Genomic DNA, 23,538 nt, shown 5'->3' on the forward strand with positions numbered 1-23,538 from the left:
ATGATATTACTGCTTCAAAGGCTGTAAAATCAGATCAATGCAGATTGTTACTAATATTCGATATTCTAGCAAGTAGTAACTGTTTGCTTCGGCAGTTTAGATGACAAGGGGGGTGGGGGTATCAATGATGATGATTATTACAAGTGGAATCTCGAAGGATAATAACATTTGAAGTAGATTGTAAAGGTTTTTTTTTCTCCTTTAAATTGGAGTTCTGCTTTAGAATAGAAGTCAGTTGAAGAACTAGGTGTTCGATAAACAATAGCAATTAAACGAAATTGTGGATATTTAAATCTTCCTTCAAACCTTAACATTTCAAGGTTCTCATGTTTTAAATCATGTTTGCAGTTGTAAATCAAATTCTAATTTCTAGTTAATATAACAAGCAACAACACTACCTGATATATTGTTATCTTTTCTTACAAGATTGTAACTACTTAAATCAAGCTCAGAATCAAGGCTTCTTGCAAGTCAAGTTTATCAAAAGGATTGTTAAACAAATGGTTTATGTGGTTAAATTCCCATCTAGTGCTATGTATATGTAAGTGAGCTATTGTAAAAAAAAACCTTTCTATCAAAATCCAGATTTCCCGGCGAAACATTTTATTTTAGTTTGTTTAGTTTATCATTATCATAAAACAACAAGAATATCTACAGCATCATGTGAGTTAAAAGGCATATATTCCTTCACCATTAACCATACACTACTATCATCACGATCCGCGACATGAAGGTAGCCATGATTCATTGATAGTGTTGCGTTGATGAAACAAATGATCTAATTGACTGTTGCTTGTGGAATACCGTATTGTGATAATGTCAAAAACGTTGTGATTGGATAAGTATCTCGAGTCAAGTGATACAAATGTATTTATGTTTTTCTCCGTTTTTTCAAATAATGCGCGAGTTTTGTGCTTGTACGACTTTCAGGGAACGTTATCAGATATATATTTTTTTAAAACAATATCATGTAAAAAACAACAACATGTAGTTCCTTGAGATGGGTCACGAAAGTAAACAAGTTTCGGCGAGTGGACACTTTTCGCGAATCGTAGACTCATCGAACCGCAGTCTACGTGCGAGATGTGACCCATCTCACCGCAGTCTAGATCGGCGCGATGAGTCTACGATTCGCGAAAAGTGTCCACTCGCCGAAACTTGTTTACTTTCGTGACCCATCTCAAGGAACTACATGTTGTTGTTTTTTACATGATATTGTTTAAAAAAAAATATATATCTGATAACGTTCCCTGAAAGTCGTACAAGCACAAAACTCGCGCATTATTTGAAAAAACGGAGAAAAACATAAATACATTTGTATCACTTGACTCGAGATACTTATCCAATCACAACGTTTTTGACATTATCACAATACGGTATTCCACAAGCAACAGTCAATTAGATCATTTGTTTCATCAACGCAACACTATCAATGAATCATGGCTACCTTCATGTCGCGGATCGTGATGATAGTAGTGTATGGTTAATGGTGAAGGAATATATGCCTTTTAACTCACATGATGCTGTAGATATTCTTGTTGTTTTATGATAATGATAAACTAAACAAACTAAAATAAAATGTTTCGCCGGGAAATCTGGATTTTGATAGAAAGGTTTTTTTTTTACAATAGCTCACTTACATATACATAGCACTAGATGGGAATTTAACCACATAAACCATTTGTTTAACAATCCTTTTGATAAACTTGACTTGCAAGAAGCCTTGATTCTGAGCTTGATTTAAGTAGTTACAATCTTGTAAGAAAAGATAACAATATATCAGGTAGTGTTGTTGCTTGTTATATTAACTAGAAATTAGAATTTGATTTACAACTGCAAACATGATTTAAAACATGAGAACCTTGAAATGTTAAGGTTTGAAGGAAGATTTAAATATCCACAATTTCGTTTAATTGCTATTGTTTATCGAACACCTAGTTCTTCAACTGACTTCTATTCTAAAGCAGAACTCCAATTTAAAGGAGAAAAAAAAACCTTTACAATCTACTTCAAATGTTATTATCCTTCGAGATTCCACTTGTAATAATCATCATCATTGATACCCCCACCCCCCTTGTCATCTAAACTGCCGAAGCAAACAGTTACTACTTGCTAGAATATCGAATATTAGTAACAATCTGCATTGATCTGATTTTACAGCCTTTGAAGCAGTAATATCATCATTTCTCGAACAAGTGAAACACGAATATAAATCAGGACTTGTATTGATCATTAAGTCTTCCCTACTTTGGAAATGTCGCATTTATAGATCATGTACTGCATTGCCAATAACTATTGGTTTTATCAGACACAATCGATATCTCTTGTCCCAAACGTGTTTTATTAATGACCTATAATAATATTCTTCTCTTTTCTTTTGTAAATCGTACATTAACTACTGTGAAAATACTGTGGCGAGGTGCCGGGTGCAATATGTAACATAACAAGAGTTCAAACATTTCAAACCCCAACTATGCAAGACTTGTATTTAACGCAGATTTCTACACCTCATGTTTTTTTTATGTTATCTGAAAATTCTTGGCAATCGGTTTGTCGGAGAATGGAGTACCACATTTTGTCTATAATATGCATATAATCCACACACAACAAAATGTATACCTTTGGAGCTGAAAACAATTATTATTCCGAGAATTTTGTACCAGTGTTCATTTATACGAGACATGCGGAACATTCCCTACTCTTAATCACAAGACCTACAACTGATTGTTTTACAAGATCCCTTCACTACTAAGGTTCACTCATGTGGAGTACCCTATCGCCTGATTTACGTACAAGTAAATTATCTTTATTATCATTGAAGATGTAATATGAACAGATAAGTATTGTGAATGCCCTCTGAGAAACGATTTCTGTCTTTTGATTCATATTTATATTGATATTGTATGACAGTATTGTCATATTTTGTAAACCTTTTTTGGGGAGTTATGCTGTGTCATTGTTCTAAATCTTAGTTTTGAATGTTTTTGTACTTTATTCTTGTTTCTATTGTATTATAATTTATATAATATGTTTTTTTCATTATAAATGCATTTGAACTATAAAGACAGGGCCCCCTTGGAAGATCATTATTCGATATTGAAAGGGCCGTCCAGTGCATTAAAAAAAAAATTGACAAAAAAAAATATATATATACAAATCGTTTCTTAAACATGCAACCATATAAAAGTTGTTCTCAATCTTGTCGGAACTTGTACATTATTACGAGAGAAAAATTCATGTCGAGTCTGTATAGAAACAAGGAATAACGCCCTTGACGTAAAGTAAAAAAAAATTAAATAAAGTAAGAAAATGTACAGGTATTAATACTTTTTTGCATCAAGTCTTTAAATAGGGTTAAACATATCGATTCGTACAAAATGATCCAACAAATTATACAAAATGTTAAAGAAAAGAATAACGTAATGACAGAAAGTTTAAAAAAAATAAAAATAAGAATAAAGAAAGTGTACAGACGTTGATGCTTTTTTGTACATCAAGTCTTCAAAGGGGTGGGGGGGGGGGGAATGATCGAGTTTTGCAAAATAATCTTATAAAGAAAAAGAAATAACGTCTTGACAGAAAGTTAAATCAAAACAATTTAAAACAAATTTGTAAAAAAGCGTACAGGCGTTAACACTTTTTTTTTCTATCTAATCTTCAAAGTGGAAGGAAAAAAAAAGATTGGTTCGTGCAACAATGATCTTTAAAAAAAAAAAAAAAGTATAAAACTTATTTAAAAGAAAAAGAAATAACGTCTTGAGAGAATCAAAGTGGAAAAAAAAATGATCCGTTCGTGCAAAATGACCAACCACAAAAAAAATGAAATGTTAAAACAAATTAAAAAAGCGTACAGGCGTTAACATCTTTTTGCATGAAGTCTTCAAAGTGGAAAAAAAAAAAAGATCGGTTCGTGCAAAATTATCTTTTAAAGAAAAAGTTTTAAAACTTTTTTAAAGATAAAGAAATAACATCTTGACAGAAATTTAAACAAAAAACAAAAAACAAATGTTAAAACAAATTAAAAAAGCGTACAGGCGTTAAGACTTTTTTGCATCAAGTCTTTAAAGTGGAAAAAAAGATCGGTTCGTGCAAACTTATCAGTAAAGAAAAAGTTATAAAACTTTTTTAAAGATAAAGAAATATCATCTTGACAGAAAGTTAACACACACACACACAAAAAAAAAAATGTTAATATAAATTAAGAAAAAAAGCGTACAGGCGTAAACACTTTTTTGTTTGCATCAAGTCTTCAAAGTGGAAACAAAAAAGATCGGTTCGTGCAAAATTATCTAATAAAGAAAATGTTATACACCTTTTTTAAAGAAAAAGAAATGACATCTTTAAAGAATCAAGTCTTCAAAGTGGACAAAAAAATGATCGGTTCGTGCAAAATGATCTACCAAAAAAAAAAAATAAAAAAAAAAAAAAAATAATATTATGAAACTTTTAAAAGAAAAAAAGAAAAACGTAATGATAAAAAAGTTTTTTTGTTTAAAGAAAACAAAATAAGAAGGTGTAAAGGCGCTAATGCTCTTTGTACATCAAGTCAGGTGCTAATGCATTTGTAGGAATCGGGGTCATTGGAGGCGGGGCAGTCATCTCCCTTGCAAAGTTTGCAGCGGAAAATGCAGTCGTGTCTGAGTTTCTTGTCGTATCCTACCAAACACTCGTGGCAAAAATATGACTTGTTGTAGAAGGCGGCCATTGATGTAATGAGATCAAAGTGATTGTCATGAACATACAGATAAATGGTATGCTGCCTGTCTTCGGGGCCAGCATACGTAATGAAGTTTAAGTGCTCTTTTGAAACAACCACCACCCTGAAACCGGCCATGAATTCCGTCTTTTCGAAGAGTTTAATCTCTTCGATGCCACATTTGGTATTTTCTGGAAGTTTGGCCTGTTTATACAGCTCAATGGCATATTCCCTTTGCTGTTTGTAACCACGTTTGATCGACTCAAAATTAGGGTGTTTTTCAATCCGGGCAATGCCAGTTACGATAGCCCTTGGACAACACATGTTATCTTTATTCTTCATCCTGATGATGCATCTTTTTCTGGACAATGTCTCTTCGATGGTTAAGCACTTCACATTGGAACCACCACCATTTGGCATAGCCATGTGTAATATGTTGAAAGAGACTGTTTCGTCCAAGCTTACCTTATCATTCGATTGAATAGTATTCTCAAGTTTGGTTGCAAATGCTTCGTGATTCATTTGATCCCTCCTTACAAATGGCATACTAACGGGTCTATCTAATTGTGGGGAATTGAAAACAATCCTAACAAAATCTCTATCATTTACCCCCTCAACCATCTCTTCAATGATATTTTCAAACATCTCATTTACGCGTGGCATCATTTCTATCATGGGACCGTTATTTTCTATGGGTTGGAAAGAAACGGTGTAATCAGTTACATTAGCATTGTATTTGCGTACATGTTTTTGACTCACTTTGGTCACGTGATGAGTAGGGAGATTGGGTTCTCTTGCAGGCGGTGCATCTACAACACGTTTCTTAGATCCCCCAACATGAAAAGACGAGGGTCCGGCTACTGCTGCTGCTCTTGGTTGACTGTGGGAGGGTCCGGCTACTGATGGTGGTTGTCGGGAGGGTCCGGCCACTGCTCTTGGTTGACGGGAAGGTCCAGCCACTGCTGGTGGTTGTCGGGAGGGTCCGGCCACTGCTGATGCTGGATGGCGGGAGGGTCCAGCCACTGCTGTTGCTGCTGGTTGGCGGTTAGAGGGGCCAGGTACTGATGTTGCGTCACATGGCTTATTTGTATTGATGTCCATCTCCATTAAATGGTCATCGGAAATGCCTATGAGATAAAAAAAAAAAAAAAAAAAGATATATAAGAACGGATACAAAGTTTCATTCAACCGCTACAATGTATTGTGTTGTCTTCATACATGAAAAAAAAAAAAAATGAACATTCATCCAATGATCCTTTGCATTGATGTATATATAAATGAAGTATACACTAACCGTCATCAAAATTTGGTTGCCATGGAGTAGCTGCGTCATGTGGAAGACCTTGCTGGTGCTGCGTTGCTAGGGGGAGAGGGGGCTGTTGGTTCTCAACGAACACATCCACTAAATCATCATCGGTAATCCCTACAAGTATAATTGACTAATTTAATTAAATTTATAATTTGAACGTATACTTTATAATACTTTATAAATCTTTTTTTTTTTTTTTGCTTACACGTGAGTTTATGTTTCAAATGGAGATATCAATCATTATTTAATTTGCATTGAACAAAAAAAAACACTCATTATGTCACATCGTTGCCTATTATGGATTTTCGATGCTTAATCTCCTTCTTGAATTCCAGATGCAAACCCGATATGGTAACACTACAAAATTATTCAATTATGAATATGAAAATAAATAAATAAATATGATTAGCACTTACCATCTTCCAAGTCCTGCAAACTCAAAAAGTAGGATGACCTTGCAAATACCAAAGCATGTTGTTCTGGTTCAAGGTCTTCATAATATTCCTCACGAAAACTCGATACTTCTTCCAGGCATGTACATGCCCGAAGCTTGTGCATTAAATCACATGTAGAAATCATGGTACATTATAGAATCTGGCCAGTATTACAACAAAAACAAAGCGATGTTGACTCAACGACAGTTAGATGTCATATGATACTTGCCCATAGGTTCACCATTTTCTCTCGTCCAATCACAAACAAGTACCAACTTTGGGTCACTTCCTTTCTAAAAAAAATCCTCGCATTCTCATTGGTCGGTAACACACACATTCAACATACATGCCGGGTGGCCCATTGTTTGGTCATTTGGTCCTTGTCCCTCGTACCCTACACACGTCCATCCTCCACCTCTCCATGAATGAATGAATGATGTAAACAAAAGAACTTCCTCCAGGGGATGTACCCTCATTACGTAACTTCCGCCGGAAGGACACCCCAATTAACTCATTAACACTCCCCTATTGTTTACCGGAAGTCACCGGAAGGATTAACTAATTAACCGGAAATGCCAATTAACACTTCCTATATAGGGGTACCTATCTTCTCCTGTTTCTAAATGTTCGGAGCGAGTGAGGCGAACAAGCGTTGTAAAAATGTAATTCCAATAGTTAAAAAAAATGTAGGATGCATTCGGGCATCTCGCTGCCCAAATAGATTATTAATGTATCTCGTTGCCCAATATTATTCAGGCACCAGGCACTTCACTGATTGAAGTCATGTTTATAAATGTTACGAGAGAGCGAAGCGAGCTAAAAGTAGGGACACTTATTTTTTATTTAAAATGTTATTTCCTTAGAAAAATACAAAGCGGTTTTTAATATTTTGTTTTCACGAAATTAGAGTTATTTCAAAATGGATAAAAATGGGTCTTTTATTAATTTCTCTCACGGCAGTCCTAAAAATGTTTTGCGGCACCCTGGTTGGAAAACGCTGCTCGTTCAACTTCCAATACCATGTGTAGAACTGTTAATTTCATAGTGTGTGTTTTTTTCTTCAGAATTCTCTGGGATTTCTGCTCCTGCTGGCAGCAAATACCGTATATTATATTTTGTTCATATTATTCATGCACAATCATGCATGCTCATTGAAGTGTTTACTATTTTTTAAGTCATGGCTTCCACAAGGTCAGTGGATATGTGCATATTTGCATGTCACCTGTAGTCGTATCACTACAACTTGTTTAAAGGGATAGTTGAGTTCTGTTGCAGAGGGCGCTACACAAAAATAATTGTTGTGTGAGATAATGAAAAACTGACAATTTAAATGACGAAATCATCTTTGTTTGATCAAAATCGGTTCAGAGACGGCTGAAATATAACGATTTCTAACATGTCTAATATTAGATCATTTGAAAAAGCCGTTGAAAAAAAGAAATAGCGCCTTTTACGTCGTATTTCAGCCAAGGCCGATGTTGGCATTTTCGTGTCGGTTGTATTACGCACAACCAGCCGGCCCATGTATTGTTATTTTTAATTAAATATTTTTCTGAAAGTGGAGCTGGCTAGATTTCACACATGTTGGGGTCTAAAATTAGCTTCATAGCAATTTTAGGTTCTAAAAGGGCACTAGAAATGTCATCGATAAGAATAAGACCAATAACCATGCACTTTGAAGGCATTTGCAATCTGAAAACAGAACTCAACTATCCCTTTAAATTGAGAAATCCCCCAAAATATATTTGTATTATGTCACAGCTTCCGGTACTCTATTCAACAGGTAGCATAAAACTTTGTCGAGAGATGGCGGTATTCACGTAAGAGCCAAATGCAAAATGAACGCAATAAAACTAGGAGCGATCGGATTTATTGACAACCTTCATGAAAAAGTCTTTTCAACAACAAAGCAATTAATTAGAATATACGAAATTTAAACAATTCAAACGTGGCTTTGAATCCAACGAGACAGACTTTAACAAATATTTTGAGAAACAAGATTTTATTTTCATTTTTTGTTATGCGCCCAGTTTTGTCATGTAAAGGGTTAAGGGTTAACATCGACATATTTTACAACTAGCTGGTATGTACTCTCTAAACAGAAAAGAGCTGACTGAAGGGGAACTTCTTACTGCAGCCAATATGTTCTAAACATTTTCACAAGCCAGAGAATCGTCTAATTTCAGACTTTTGGAAGTTTAGTCTCTTGAAATGGAATATTAATCGAACAATTAGTTGTGAGGAATATTTTTTTCTTCCTACGGCATCCTAGGGCCGGCCCGATTTTTAGTTTGCATTTGCCCCAGCTTTGGAGGCGCGATAGCTCAGTTAGTATAGAGCAGTGGTCTCGTAGTCCGGCGACCCGGGTTCGAAACCCAGGCGATCGATGCGCTAGTGCTCTTTGGTAAGGCATTAATCCTCATTACCAGGTCTCTCGGAGAGGACAAGCCGTCGGCCCCCTAACAAGCAATTATGCTTTCTTAGCAGTCAGGTGAAATAACCACCACTAGTTTTACGTCTTCTTCTACTACTTTAACAAGTGTGGATCTGTTAATGCTGAGGTGAATAGTTAGGTCCCGCATGTGCTGGTGTTACTATACCCTATCATTGTGTAAATAATAGCCAAACATTATTATTGATAAGCCTTTATAGAACGGATCGAGTTAGTGAGACTAAACTGAACAGCGCCACCATACCACCATCAGAAGAGATAAAAACATAGGTGTTCTTATGACATCGTATACGTGGCCGACTTCATACAAGTACAAACATGAATTCTCTCAGCTAGATATTACTCAACGTCCGATGATCGTAAGTCTGTTTATTTTGATGACTGATCTTTTCCTTCAAAAGTGCCTGACGAAACAGATCGAGGGCTGTAATATTATTGGAAAGAATAGGAAGAAAAACGAGAAGAAAAAGGAAAAGGAAAAAAAAGAAGAAAAAGAGGTCATTTTTCCCCTCTCCATTAACAACCGAGGACTTTTTAATTATAATAAAAAAAGGAAATAAAAAGAAGAAGACCCTTACTAGTAAGCCTAAATCCCACAAAAATAAGAAATGGCCTCAATGATTAATTCAGGTGCCAATAAACTATGGAAAGAACTGGGAACATGATAATGGCCACCATACCATCCACGGGGGTGCAGGGGCGGATCTAGGGGGGGGGGGGGTGGAGTTCGGCGGTTTAAACCACCCCCCTTGGACGGCCAAGTGAAACAAAAAAAAAAAGGGGGGGGGGGAGAAGAAGAAGAAAAAAGAAGAAAACAAAAGTAAAACAGTAAAATTACGGCGCGATTTTTGGAAAATCCTGGATCCACCACTGGGTCAACCCCCCCCCCCCCCTCCTTGGCAAAAAGCTAGATCCGCCCCTGGGGTGGGGTATCATATCAGAACAATTTTGTCAACAGTGGGGCTCCCAAAAAGAACTTCCTCTAAAAGATAATGACTTGCATTTTTCTCCTGAAGCTAAATCCACAGATGCTCATTTTTTTGTTGCAATTTACAATTAACAAATTCCTCCAACGAAGATGTAGAAAAGAAGAAGGACCCAGAAGAAAAAGATGGCCAAAAAAAAAAAAGAAGAAGAAGAAGAAGAAAAGGAGAAAGAGAAAGAAAAGAATAAGAAGAATAAGAAGGAGAAAAAAATGGGAAGAAGAAGAAGTAGAAGAAGAAGAAGAAGTGGAGGAAGAAGAATTAAAAAAGGAGGAGAAGAACAAAAAGGATCGGTAGAGCGAGAAGAAGAAAAAGGAAAATATTAAAAAAAACTTGAAGAAATATCCATTCGACCAGTAAAAAAAGAAACAGGCTATGTGATTATTTAACTGTTATTCTAAAATCAATAGGTCTTATTGTTATTTTTTAATTAATTTTTTAGGGGGGGGGGGGGTTATATCAGACGGAAGTTTCAGTAATATTTCCCAATTAATAGTAAACTTATAGGAGTAGCGTCCTTAAAATCAAACCATGCCCCCTTTGAACAAGGAGAGTTATTTTCGCATGTCGATCCCTGGTGCCCTGAAAACGGGGGGGGGGGGGGGGGGGGGGCGCAGGTTCAGGGCCTAAAGTCCGCCGAATGTTACGACTTTTTAGGCCTGCTTCCTCTCTGTATCCTGAATTAGGTCTATTTGAGGGTCCTCTCAAGACGAACTTTTAGTTCGTAAACCTGGCATGCCCATGCCATAGATCAGTAGCCTAAACCATGAACCTAATACATTCTCAAATCCGATTTGAAATTTTCGACAAATTGCTCCTGGCCGTTTTAGACTAGTTCACCTAGTTTCCCCCTGAAATTAGTCTAGAGTCGCAGACTATTTATAGAAAACATAGCATTTCAAATATGAAGTGGTCAAGTTGTATTACTTTTTAATAGTAATGAAAGGTACATAAACGATATTTTTCATATTTTCTCTTATTGAAGCCCGTAATGGTCAAAATTCTTTTTGCAAAAGGAATTTTGATACTCGTTTGTGGAGTGTGCGAATTAAACATAGTCTTCGGCGCAGACTAGCGTTTTGAGTTGTCTGCGCTGCATGCATCTAATGTGAATGCAATATATGCAATGGTAAAAATGCACGTTGCAGGTCAACCTTGTGTGGGGAAAGCGTGTTTGAACATGTCCAGCTCTGACTCGACAAGGGGGAAAAGTGCATCGGAAAAGGAGGATAAGGCAGAGGCAAGTGGCTGCATGCCTGTTTGCCTAGGATGCTGTTCAGCTGCAATTCAAGATAAGGTAAAGGTAAATGCTGCTCCATCAAATTTATTTCAATCAGCGAGTGAGAAGCGAATGGGTGCAGATATATTCACATTTTCTCGGGCACCAGCTGGAAAGGGTGTATTAAGAGAGGTCTGCATCGGGGAACTTCCGGGTGGATTGACGGTGGAGGACGGTGTGAAGTTGTTCGTCGGTTCGATCTTTTTGGAAAGAAATACGTGATTAAACATTAATGTCTGAGTTTATCAGTGAATTTTCGAATATCTGATGGGAAGGATGCTGGTCGAACAGATGGTGGTAAATAATGCTTATTTCTTTTTAAAATCATTTTCTCAAGACTGCCCCATCTTCAGAATTTCATTCAATCATTTCATCAATCATCTATTTTAGACTCTAGATCTACTCTAACTAGGCCTAGATCTAGAGCTAAATAAATTAATATTTGTGAGAATTAATTCTGTCATTGTTGTGCTGAAATCTAAATCTACAATGTAGTCTAGATCTAGACCTCTAGAGGTAAACCAGGGAAATCTCCCTGATTTAATAAAGACAAAGTTATTGAAAATGATTGATCTTTGATGTTTTCTTTGCTTTTTTGCCATTTTGACATCCTGATCATGATTAACAGTAGGGGCGCTGGTCCGAGAATGAGGATCGTTCGCTTAAACGAGGATCGTCTTCGTAAACGTGTACGGACGGCCCTAATTAATGAGGATCATCTGCGAAAAAATTTCACGTTGGCAATGCGAAAAATGGATTCCGCAATGATTTTCTTCAACATTTTACATTGACTTTGTACCGAGACTTTCACGTTATGACTCTGAGCGTTAATTCCTTTGGAAGATGGACAACCCATGAAACTAGTCAGTGAAATGGGGTTATTTTCTTACATGGAGCACCGATGAAAAAAACGTCTACAAAAAAAGACAATCCTAATTTTTGAGGATGCAATTTGTCAGCGTTTACGAGGATATCCTCGTTTATTATTACGATCCTCATTCTCGGACCAGCGCCCCTACTGATCAGATTTCTATTGGAGCTGTTGCGAAAGTGCATTAGCGCCATGTTTTGTAGTGTATAATTTCTTTGACTTCTAGAGACAATTAACTGTCTTAATGTTACATGTAATAGACACTGACACTCAGGCCAGGGCAGGGCCATTTTCATGATTTCCCTATTCTGACCGTCAGTCAGCTTTACCTTTAAAATATTTTTTCGTTCCGTACAATTTATGTTAGTAGACCTACTGGTACATGTAGCTCCAAGGCGTATTTCAAAATATTTGAAATAACTTTGAACATTAATTCTGTAAAGAAAATAATATTGCCAGTTTAAAATACACTCTTGTTCAACACAAAAGCGACTTTTGAGTACTGAATATGATAGACTTTTCAACATAATATTTGTACCCTTATACTTGCTCCCATAAAATATGGCTCAAATGGAACCCAAGTCTGCCATGGTTCCTGTGTGAGCAGTATTATTATATGATGCCAATTTTGACTTGAGAGTCAAGAGTCAACAAAGACAACAATCAATAACTTCAGAGTCTAGGTCTTGACTAAAAAACTTTTTTTTAAATCGTAAAAATAAAACCCAAATATATATTCACACACCCCTGGAGGAAAGCATCGACCGCGACCATTGGCATCATAACGGCGTCACAAAGATAATACTTCGTAGAGACGTAGAATCAAGTATTTTTTTCTCTCTGAATATATAGATGCCCAAGTCGCGGAAGCGAAAGCGAAGCAGAGGGCGCCACCATTCGTCCAGTTCGCAGAGCTCTTCTGAAAGGCTTGGTCTGGGCGGCCGAAGGAGGTTCATTGCCATAGCACGCAATGCGCCATCATCGGCACAAGAAATGGCAACTGTCCTCGCTAGTGAGTTGAGGCCGGAGCACAAGCTGCCCAAGAAAGAGATATGGGTAAGTTGATTCTGAAGTTATTCAAGAGTTTTGGATGCTCTGATGTTCGATTAGATTACTGTTAAACTGCCCTTGTGTACTTTTGCTATTGGAATGTAAAATGCAGGGTACATTTGTAAATGAATGGATGGTCCTAAAAAGACTCCCCCAAAACTGGAGAGTAGACTAGAGAGGGGTTTGCCACTGTAAATGATATGTATACTTCCTTTGTTACACAGGGTTTGCTTGTTATGTTATCCCTATCCCATCCACCCACAACAAAGCATCAGTGTCTGGGTCTTGCATTACTCAGAAACGGGGGAATCCCCATCTACATGTAGGTACTGCACATGGTCACATATTTTTGAGGGAAAATAAGCTAACACACAAGACAGACAGATACATGTAGATAGTAATAATAACAAAACGAAATAAAAAAAATCAACTCACTCTTCAGTTCTATCATTGTTAAATGACAAGTCCAAGGTTTTTTGTGACCTTTTATCCCATCGGTTTATCGTGACCTTTTATCCCATCGGTTTATCAAAGATTTCGAGCTCAACCCATGAATGATCACGAAGATTATGTGAAGATGATGCATGTATATGTACATTTTTGCTTGTCGTTTCAGAGCAGTTAATCAAAGATATACTTTTGAAGCTAATTTACATCATGTACATGTACTGTATGTTCACTATTCCATTTTACTTTGGTTTTGTTTTGACATATCTGAGCTTGTATGGGACATAGAATAATGAGGTTAATGACGTACCTGTACTATATTTTGGATGCAAGTACACTTTATTTGTTTACTTATATAGTACAATTACAGTGTACAGTATATGTTCATTTAGTCATTATTTATTTGTATGTATTTGTTTATTATTATTTTTTAGGGGGAGGGGCAGTGCTACATGTCATTTGTAGGTCCCTCTATTTAACAAATTCTGCATAATATGTCTCATTGATTACAAGCTCATCTCATTCTATATCAACCTCTGCTATTCTCTTTTCTGAAAGTGATATTAATATGAGAAACAAGAAGGTTAAGTAATGGAATACCATATTTCAGAGAGAGAGAGAGAGAGAGAGGGAGGGAGAGAGAGGGAGAGATAGAGAGAGAGAGAGGGAGAGAGAGAGAGAGAGAGACAGAGAATGATAGAAAGATGAGAAGCAAGTACAGACTTGTCACTTGTGAATTCCTATGTTTTCGCGGCTTTAAATTTAGGCTGTCTGGCATAATAGTCTCAATCTCCCAAACCCTTGTCCTAATTAAAAATAAAAGAACCCTCTCATCTAACTTATAAATCCTTTATCATGATTTGAAATAATTGTCGATGGGGATTAAAGGTTTAGTGTGAAATCATTACATCCTGGGAGTCGAGATGTTTTAATGTCAGCTATTCGTAAACAAGCGTATGAATGGCTTAGCTTATGAGATGTGCCTCCATACATGTTCATTAAAGGTAATACAAAGTTTTGGGAAATTTTGAAAATTGGGTGGATAGTGAATCTTTACAATTTTGATATATTTGGATGCCCCTGTGGATGTATAATAAGCACTAAAAAAATTAGCCACTAAAACACTTCTGTTTTCGAGAAAAATTGAATATAAACATTTACCGGTGCTCCCGGTAAATTTCAAATAGCGTCTATGGCCGTACAATGGTAGATGCGTCAATGAAAATCTCAGAATATGTATTTGTGATATATAATTTCCAAACGGGACTAGCTAATCGGTCGATTTTAGTCTAGAAACATTGTTTCATAGCTAAATTAATATTTTGACCTTGAGAGGGAGCTATACAACATAAAGAGTTTATTATTTATAATTTCATAACTTTAGACTCGATTTCAACCGCGACAACGATCAATGAATATTGTAGGAAAGCATAGGCTTCCAATATGTTAATTTGAACTAAATTCATAACCCCATACCAAAACTTTGTAATACCTTTAACTCTTATTAAGCTTTTCATGCTAGTCTTCACATTTTAAAATCATTTCAATTATTTTGCACCATGTCAGGGCTTATTTAACCAGAGTAAAACAGTGAGAGAAAATAGTGGAGTAGCCTGTTATTCACCTACATTGTTAAATGGCATTAACAACATTTCCACTGCAATTATATTCTTAACCCAAGTCAAATGGATTCCTAGTTTATTGTCTAGCTTTGTTTAACTTTTAAGAAGAGCAGTTCCATTTTGTGTGATACAGTTTGATATTAGTTCTGTACATACAAATTGTTTGGCAATGGGTCAGATTTTTAGCACAATTCTTGTAATTCACGTTGTTTATAAATAAAAACAAGGTAAAATTGCTAGATCATAGATGACTTTTGTTACCCCATTTTCTAGATCTAGACGTATGTAAAAAATCAAAAGATAGTTACACATATTTATTTTATTTCAAAACAATATCAAATGCGAGCTGAAAAAAAGGAAGAAGGAGATGAAATAAATGGGTCTTAATTTTTGCCTCACTTGAATCAAGTCCAAGTTGTTTTAAAGTACCGGTATAGCTAATTTTTCTAGAACATCAAAACTCAGTTTTGGGTACATGTGTAATGTTTGTGCTATTCTGTTGAGATATCATTTTGCAATTTGCAAATCTTGAAGAACATCCATGTAATTTGGTATATGACTGAGTCATTCAAAGATATCTCAAATGCCCTTTCCAAAAGTGCAATATTATGACTCATCGGCCATTACCAGAGATGCTCATTCTCTACTTTCATTTCCCTCAGCTTCTTATTAAATTTTTTCCCCCTTTCCTTTCAGTTTCAGAAGAAGAGAAATAAAAGTCAGATATATTTGAATGAAATAGGGATGGAAACCTAAATTTAATATGCCTACTGTGATGGGAAAAAATTAGGGGGCTACTTTTCAAGCTTGCTTGCATGAAAATAACACTCTTTAATTTGTTTTGCATTGAACTCTATGCAAATTTTGGGGGGCTCTTGTATGACTTTCGGGGGCTCTTTTGGCATTTGGGGGGCTTTTTTTCACTATTTTGTAAAAACTAACAAAATGAGTCAGAAATGAAAATGATCATTCTCAGTGTTTGCCAGGCAACTGGACCTGGTAATCTGGCGCTATGCACGTCTATAAATTTTAGAATTATTTGGCATACTTTTACATTTTGGTATCCATAATCTTCTGACTATCAATGAAAAGTGAAAACACAGTTACATCTTTAAGTGTACATGTAGGTGTACATGCAGGGAACAATTCTCTATTGCCACTTTTTTTTTGCCAGGTTGCTCTGTGAGAAGTTGAGACGAAAAGAGTTCTGGGGGGCATTTCACAAAGCTTGTCATCAGTGACAAATGACAGTTTTTGTTATAAGCTACTGAATTCCTTGTTTCTGATTGGTTATCAACAGATTTGTCACTGATTTTTGTCATTTGTCATTGGAAAAATGCTTTGTGAAATGCTTCCCTGGTCAAAACAAAGAGTTACAGCTTCATATCTTACTTTTGCAACTAACAAAGAAGAATGAAAACCAAATGTCTGGAAACCAGACTACAATTCATACCATATGTACTGGAAGTGGAAGGAAAAGTCAGGTGACAGTGTCAGGTGATCTAGATTGTAGAGAGCACTCAACAAGCAGAGACTTGCTAGCTAGAGCTCTCATTACCGAGATCATCAGCTTATTAAAATGCTGGGCATGTGTGCATCTAGTCTTTAATTTTGTACATGTATGTACGATGGTGAAACAAAGCTTAAATATGGACAGCTGTTGGCCTACATGTACATGTGCAGTCATTTGTACATGTATTGTCTTGTTTTGTTATCAATTTTAAAGATACACTGTACATGTAGAATAGACTTAGAGGCTGTTCACACCGGCAGAGATCTCTGCGGTTTGGGAGGTACAACGTCGTTTCGGTCCGCCCAACAGCGAACCATGGCGAGCCAAAACGGCGTGCCTCTGGAGCACCTCTTGGGGGTGGTCCATGAGAGATAGCATGGTCTAGCGTGCGCTAGAAAAAAGGGGGTGCTATGATAGACCTATCTCATTACGGTGTGAACAGCCTCTTTGTTTGGCTGATGTTGAGGTCATGAACTAGGGTAAGGCCTTTTAAAATAACTTCTAGATTCCTTTTCCCCATCCACTTATTTAATAAATTTAGTTCTGACAGAATAGTATTAATGTCCATCTCAATAGGGAACTTTGTAATGGTGCAATTGCTTTTAAAACACTGAAAAACTATACATATACAGGTGTAAATGTATGTCAGAAATTTAGGTAAAATATGAGATAGCACGGAATCCAGGTTTCTTGTCATTCTTAACCCCACCCCACCCCCACAAAAAAGAAAACTAGGAATCATAATCCTATCATGTACTTTCATCATTTGAAAAAGGACATTGAAAATTCATATCTATTATATCTATTTATCATATACCTCATATCTATTTATCATATCCGTCATATCTATTTATCATATCCGTCATATCTATTTATCATATCCGTCATATCTATTTATCATTCATATCCGTCATATCTATTTATCATATACGTCATATCTATTTATCATATCTGTCATATCTATTTATCATATCCGTCATATCTATTTATCATATCCGTCATATCTACAATGTATTTATCAGACAATTAATTCTTTAATGCTGAATTCAACAAAAGTGGATTTGTAAGAGGCATTCTGTAGGCCTACATGTACTGTACATTTGAAAGCATCCCAAGTTCCAAGTTATACATGAACATACACATGTACATGTACCTGGAATAAGTAATTTAAACTTCATATGCTATTTTTCTTCTTCAAAACAGCTGTCCCTGAATACTTTGCCTAGAAAATGGAAATGCATGAAAATGTGTTTGTATTGTGCCGTATATATGTTTGATAACAAGGCACATGAACACACACTTAACTTGATAACGATGATATATATTGATATGTAAATATCTCCTTGTCAATATGGAGAGGCCCTATCAACAAGCTCACAAATTCTCAGCAAGTAAAAACTTGTCTAATTTAAAACTGAACAAGCCTACTTTTTGCGTTTATGATGAAATTTAGTGTTACGAAACTAGTGTAATGATCCAGACCCCTTGTTATCAAAAGTGACCACAGGCCTGGACTTGTCAGAGTTATGAAACTGATTCTTGAATGACGTTTTATCCATATTGACCACATTTTTGTGGTCACCATTTTCTAGGTAAAACCACATGATTTGTTCTAAGCTGTCAATTTGAAGCTACTCGTTGATATTCAATAGGTATTGTGGGCTTCACATGACAACAATAGATGTGTGATGTCAACAAGTTTGGCATCTTGTGTTTACTTACAGAGGCCCGTGCAAGATCAGGCAAGTCTTAATTTCTTGCCCAATTGCCTGTCGGGTGACTTTTATTATTTGTATTGTCCATTATTGTTCAGTTCTTTGTATTTGACTTTATATCCCAGTAAACTTTAATATTATGAAATGGTATGAGCAAGATAAATGCTTAGTGCTACATGTCTGATCAGTTTAGGTCCCATTTGATCAATATCAATGAAGTATTCTAAAGTGGTAAAAAATGTTCAGCTAAAATACAGTACATATATATTAGCCCCTCATCCCAATTTCTCATTCTATTTTCCTGAAAATACTCAATAATGAAGTACCAGTACATGTAAGGTGACATGTTACCATGGTAACCACCCTTCCCCATCCCATCCACCTTCCTCTACATGCTCCCCTCCTCAGTCTTCAAGTAGTCCCCAAATTAAATTTTGATGAAATTTGAATAAGTGCCCGCATATGGAGAGAGAGAGAGAGAGAGAGAGAGAGACTTTTAGGGTTGGTTGAAAAGTCAAAGGCAACAAAATGGCCTTCATATACACTGTACAGTATGTAAATGTACATGCATACATCTAGGTCTACAAGTCTTCTGTAATATTTTAGCTCAGTTTCTGACAGTAGAAATGTACATGTAGTAGAAAATGATTACATTATCATGTTTAAACATGGACATTCTTTCACAAACTTTTGATAAAAGAGGGTTTTGTCCTAATCTGTCTTCAAGGTTCGCCAGTCCTGCATGTCTGTGCAAGCATGGACCTACATGTACTAGGTACATGTGGTGCAAGCCACTGATTACAATGCAATCATTCATGCTATTTCATGTTTTTCAGCATTCTCTGACAATGTATTAGACTAGTCTCTGAATACAGACTGTTTGAGGTCTAGCATGAATTGGAGAGTGGTTGAATTGTATCGGCACTCTAAATTTTCAATAAAGTAGAGATACATGTACATGTAGGACTGATTACTTTCAAAAATAAAAAAATATAAAAAATATTTGGACACTGACGGAATAATCACACCATCACACCAAAGTACTTTTGAAAATAGCAAAATGACATCAAATTGAAAAGTGATACATGTACATGTAGGCCCATTTAAAAAAAAAATTCTGTCAGAAAACTGGTGGATATCACCATTAAAAAAAAACAAACTTGTTTTTAGTACTGTACCTTATGTATACCGTAACAGTAAAAGTTTTTAATTATTTTGGTAAAGCTTCTTTGTGCCTTTAGGACCATTCCGAGGAATGAATTGTTATGTTGTAGTTTGTGACCTTTATTTGTACTGTGTGTTGCAGTTTAATTTTGTCTGCTTGTTCTCTGGTTGAAACAATGCAGAGAGGCATGGATAGGAATTAAATGTAACATAATTCATACACACTGTACATGTATGCTCCCAGTCTAGCCAAGTCAGTTAAGAGTTAGTCTGCATTCACAGACTCTATTTTAACACTGAGGCATTTGAACCTGCATTAACTTTATTAGTCTTTAGCTGTGTCATGAAGCCGCTACAGTACATCAGCTATGGGGGCAACCATTCTAGTCTAATACTCTCCAGACCCTCTATTATGTGTAATGACAAAACAAGTTTGTGCCTGCTATACTAGATAAGAGTTGCTTCATGGCATCGATATTAATTTGTTTCCTCAACCACTGGACATGTTTCTGCTTGCCTGGCGCATGGTTCAATTATTGTTCGTCTGCTGTGACGACTTTTTTTAAAGTCTGTGCAGTATGAACAATAGGTTGTCCCGCCCCTCTCATGTGAGTGGGCATTCATCTGTATTGTGTATGTAGTGGTTTTGTAATTTGTATAAATAGAGTACCATGAAAAATATTGCATACACATGTAGACACTCCCCCTTTTTTTAGAAAGAGAGAGAGAGAGAGAGAGAGAGAGAGAGAGAGAGGAAGAGAGAGAGAGAGAGAGAGAGAGAGAGAGAGAAAGAGATATGTTGTTTGAGCAATTATGTACACATAGGCTGTTAATGCAGTAATAAAGAGAGGGAGAAAAGTTACCTAGAGTGTCACCCTCTCAGCATAAATCTTCTCTCCTCTCACTCTTTCTGTACATGAATTTAGACTGCACAAAACCTACAAATTATAGGCATTACGCAGAGCTGAACTCAATAATATCATCCCCCAGTTCCCCCCTCCCTTTTTGAAAATTAGAAAGGGGCTCAGGCCATATTATGAAATCAATTCAGAAGTCAGAACCCTATTGAAAACAGTTAAGCCATTTTGTGGGCCTACATTTTATTATGTAGATGAGAGAGAGAGAGTAAAAAGTAATTACAAATAATGTATTTGAGGAAGTATTTTTACATTATATTGTGGCTAGATTATTGATGATATTAAAACATGTTTTATGAGCCTAATTATGTTCCTGTAGTGAGATTATGGGTAAAGATGTATTATGCATTGATTTCATACAGGTTACCCCCAGGCCACAGTTCCTCAAGTTACTACGATCAGTTGGAGCTAACGGCAACACATTCACAGCCAAAGAAGTAAGTTTGAATTTGAGTTTGAGCTCATCCTCTCCTGCCCCCTCCCTGCCCCTCTTCCTGTTCTCTATCCACCTTCCTTCTACTCCTTTCCCTCTCCTTCTCCTCTCCCTCTCCTTCTTCCCCCTCCCCTCATCTATTTGCCTCCTCCCCTTTACTCTTCCTTCCTTACTGTAAGTACCCCTTTCCCTCTCCCATTCTATATCCATCTTCCCTCTATTCCTTTCCCTCTCCTTCTTCTCTTTCCTCTTACCTAATTCCCTCTTCCCCTTCCTTTCCTACCGACCCCTCCCTTTCCCCAGGCCAACTCTTACATCTCCTTCTTACCCTTCCTCCCCTTTCTTCTCCCATTCCCCCTCACCTCCCCCTCCCTTCACCCCTCCTCCCCCTCTCCCCTCCCCCTCCTCTCCCCCTCTCTGCTCTCCTTCCCCTCTCCCCTATCCCTCTCCTTCCTCTCCCCTTCCTCTCCCCTTCCTATCCCTCTCCCCTATCCCTCTCCTTCCCCTCTCCTTCCCCTCCCCTCCCCTCTCCCCTCTCCCCTATCACTCTCCTTCCCCTCTCCTTCCCCTCCCCTTCCTATCACCCATTTCTGTTCCCCTTCCCCAGCCCCTCTCCCCTTGTAGAATGGCATGAAGGAGGAGGGGTAAAAGATTTATGTGGATGGTACTTGAAAGCGAAGGATTATATTAAAGATGGATACAAATATATAAGATGGATGCAAATTGTCTAGAGGATAGTGATTTGAGACAGAAAAGAAAATCTGCTTCATACTATAAAATATTGAGTTACAACATTGAATAGAAACTACAAGTAGGATCAAATATGAATAATTAGAAAAACATACATCGTGCAATCGTGCATGTTGACAAAAGAACCTTGTCAAACAAGATTATGAAAATGTACAGTACCCTGGATTCAAAGAGCGCATCATATATCTCATTGCATTTACAATTTATCCTTGCCTGAAAAGTGAAAACTTATCTTTGTACCAGTCCATCATGTAAGGGTATGGTCCTACATGTACATGTACATGTATCTTCTCATGTCATGTACATAATGAACAGCTAGCCATTTGAATGTTGGGGGGGGGGGGGTGTGTCTGTTGTTGAAATTTGTCCTCAGAAGTATAACAATGTCATCAAATTTTTCAAAATTTGACAACCATGAAAGAAAATGGGATTTACAGACAGTCTATGAAAAAAAGTCAAATTTAGGGATAGTATATTAAATATTTTTCATTGGGGGGGGGGGGGGGGGGGGGGATGGTGTCTGTTGTTGAAATTTGTCCAAGAAAGTATTTGATCATCAGATTATTAAAATTTAATGATCAGGAAAGAACATGAGATTTGCAGACAGTCTATGAAAAAAAGTCAAATTTAGGGATAGTATATGAAATATTTTTCATGGGGGGGGGGGGGGAGGGAATGTCTATTGTTGAAATTTGTCCTCTGAAGTATAACAAGATCATCAGATTTTTAAAATTTGACAACCAGGAAAAAAAATGGGATTTGCAGACAGGCTATGAAAAATATCACATTGTCAAACTTAGGATTGGTATATTAAATATTTTTCATTGGGGGGGGGGGGGGGGGTGATGTTATACCCCTAACACCCCATCTAGCGACATTCCTGACGAGGAATCCACCTGTCGACGAGGTCTTGTAAAACACTTATCTCTGTGTACATTGCTAATGATGAATATCTTTAAGAAATACATCCTGGTTCCGACATCCGGGTTTGGAGTATTGATTGCTATTATGTCGAGGGTTCGTTGATTAATTATTTCCACCGTATATTTATAGCTGAACAGGTTCATATACACTGCGCTGGGTTTTCCTTGTCATGTAAATATATTGTGATCTCATTTTGTAACATAGAATTATGATAACAACCTCATTCCCATTTGTATAGGGTATACAGTTATGAATTTAATAGCTCATAGCTATAAATAAAGGATGTTAGTTTACACCCTCTCAAATGATATTAAAAAAAAACATAATATTGCTGACAGAATACCAATTACAATATCTAAATTTAAATGAAATTCGAAGTGGTAAATGATGAAATGTTTTTGGTAAATGATAAAGAGGTTACGAGAGTAAGTCATCGCTATATTCTGTTGCTCTCTACTGCAAAAGACTTTATCTCTTGCTTACGTGGAACTTTCACAAATTCAGTAACAATCCAAGGAAAATATGCTGAGAAATTTTCTGGTTTTATTAGGCCCATTTTACACAGCTCCCAAAACATTTTGAAAAACATCACTTTTTACTGCCCTTGAAACGGCTGGAAGCCCATAAGAAAACATTGATTTTTGGTGAGTTGTGCGCATGCACAACTTGTCGCTGCCCTGCATGAGTTAGCAGCAGACCTGCCAACCAGTACGATTTAGTCGTATTTAGTACGATTTTTAGAAGCAAATACGACAGTACGATTTTCCTTAATAAAATATGATTTTCAAAAAAAAAAAAAAAAAATGTCCATTCTGTCCTGTACAGTATCCTACAAGCATCCCACATCAGCAATTTGGGGATGTTTATTGGTTCATCGAACACACCAGTCGTGACGAAATAATGCATATTCAACCAATGATCAATAAAAAAAATTCTTCCTGTAGGTAGTAACTTTAAGAGGCATTGATCCGCGTAACAA

At 36.7% G+C, this 23,538-nt stretch overlaps 2 protein-coding genes across 6 annotated transcripts in view; one reads left to right on the forward strand and one right to left on the reverse strand.

Moving 5' to 3' along the window:
• Window positions 1–4,472: 4,472 nt before the first annotated feature.
• LOC115924936 lies at window positions 4,473–7,051 on the reverse strand. Of its 2 annotated transcripts, XM_030987860.1 has the most exons (3): window positions 6,422–7,051; window positions 5,991–6,119; window positions 4,473–5,823 (listed from the first exon to the last, which is right to left on the reverse strand). In XM_030987860.1, exons 1-3 carry the CDS (start codon window positions 6,582–6,584, stop codon window positions 4,547–4,549), a joined length of 1,569 nt encoding a protein of 522 aa, XP_030843720.1. In that variant the 5' UTR covers window positions 6,585–7,051; the 3' UTR covers window positions 4,473–4,546. The 2 variants fall into 2 exon arrangements, with proteins under 2 accessions (XP_030843720.1, XP_030843721.1); XM_030987861.1 differs by lacking the exon at window positions 5,991–6,119.
• Window positions 7,052–11,020: 3,969 nt separating this feature from the next.
• The window catches only part of LOC100893740 (serine-rich adhesin for platelets), a 45,855-nt gene continuing 33,337 nt past the window's right edge, over window positions 11,021–23,538 (forward strand). For 2 of the 4 annotated variants that reach the window (XM_030987863.1, XM_030987865.1), the window contains exons 1-3: window positions 11,021–11,177; window positions 12,877–13,080; window positions 20,815–20,889. In XM_030987863.1, coding sequence (XP_030843723.1) covers window positions 11,055–11,177; window positions 12,877–13,080; window positions 20,815–20,889 — 402 coding nt within the window. In that variant the 5' untranslated portion in view covers window positions 11,021–11,054. The other 2 variants (XM_030987864.1, XM_030987866.1) reach the window with 2 other exon arrangements.

Source organism: Strongylocentrotus purpuratus, unplaced genomic scaffold, assembly GCF_000002235.5.
Source record: "Strongylocentrotus purpuratus isolate Spur 01 unplaced genomic scaffold, Spur_5.0 spur5_scaffold_17, whole genome shotgun sequence".
NCBI classification, from domain to species: Eukaryota; Metazoa; Echinodermata; class Echinoidea; order Camarodonta; family Strongylocentrotidae; genus Strongylocentrotus; species Strongylocentrotus purpuratus.

Bases quoted from the DNA above. Each gene is read 5' to 3' on its own strand.
- LOC115924936 (XM_030987860.1), bottom strand. From the start codon at position 6,584: ATGATTTCTACATGTGATTTAATGCACAAGCTTCGGGCATGTACATGC. The intron at 6,120-6,421 runs GTAAGTGCTAAT...TTATACTTGTAG, and splicing joins TTTGCAGGACTTGGAAGATG to GGATTACCGATGATGATTTA. The intron at 5,824-5,990 runs GTTAGTGTATAC...TTTATCTCATAG, and splicing joins GCAACCAAATTTTGATGACG to GCATTTCCGATGACCATTTA.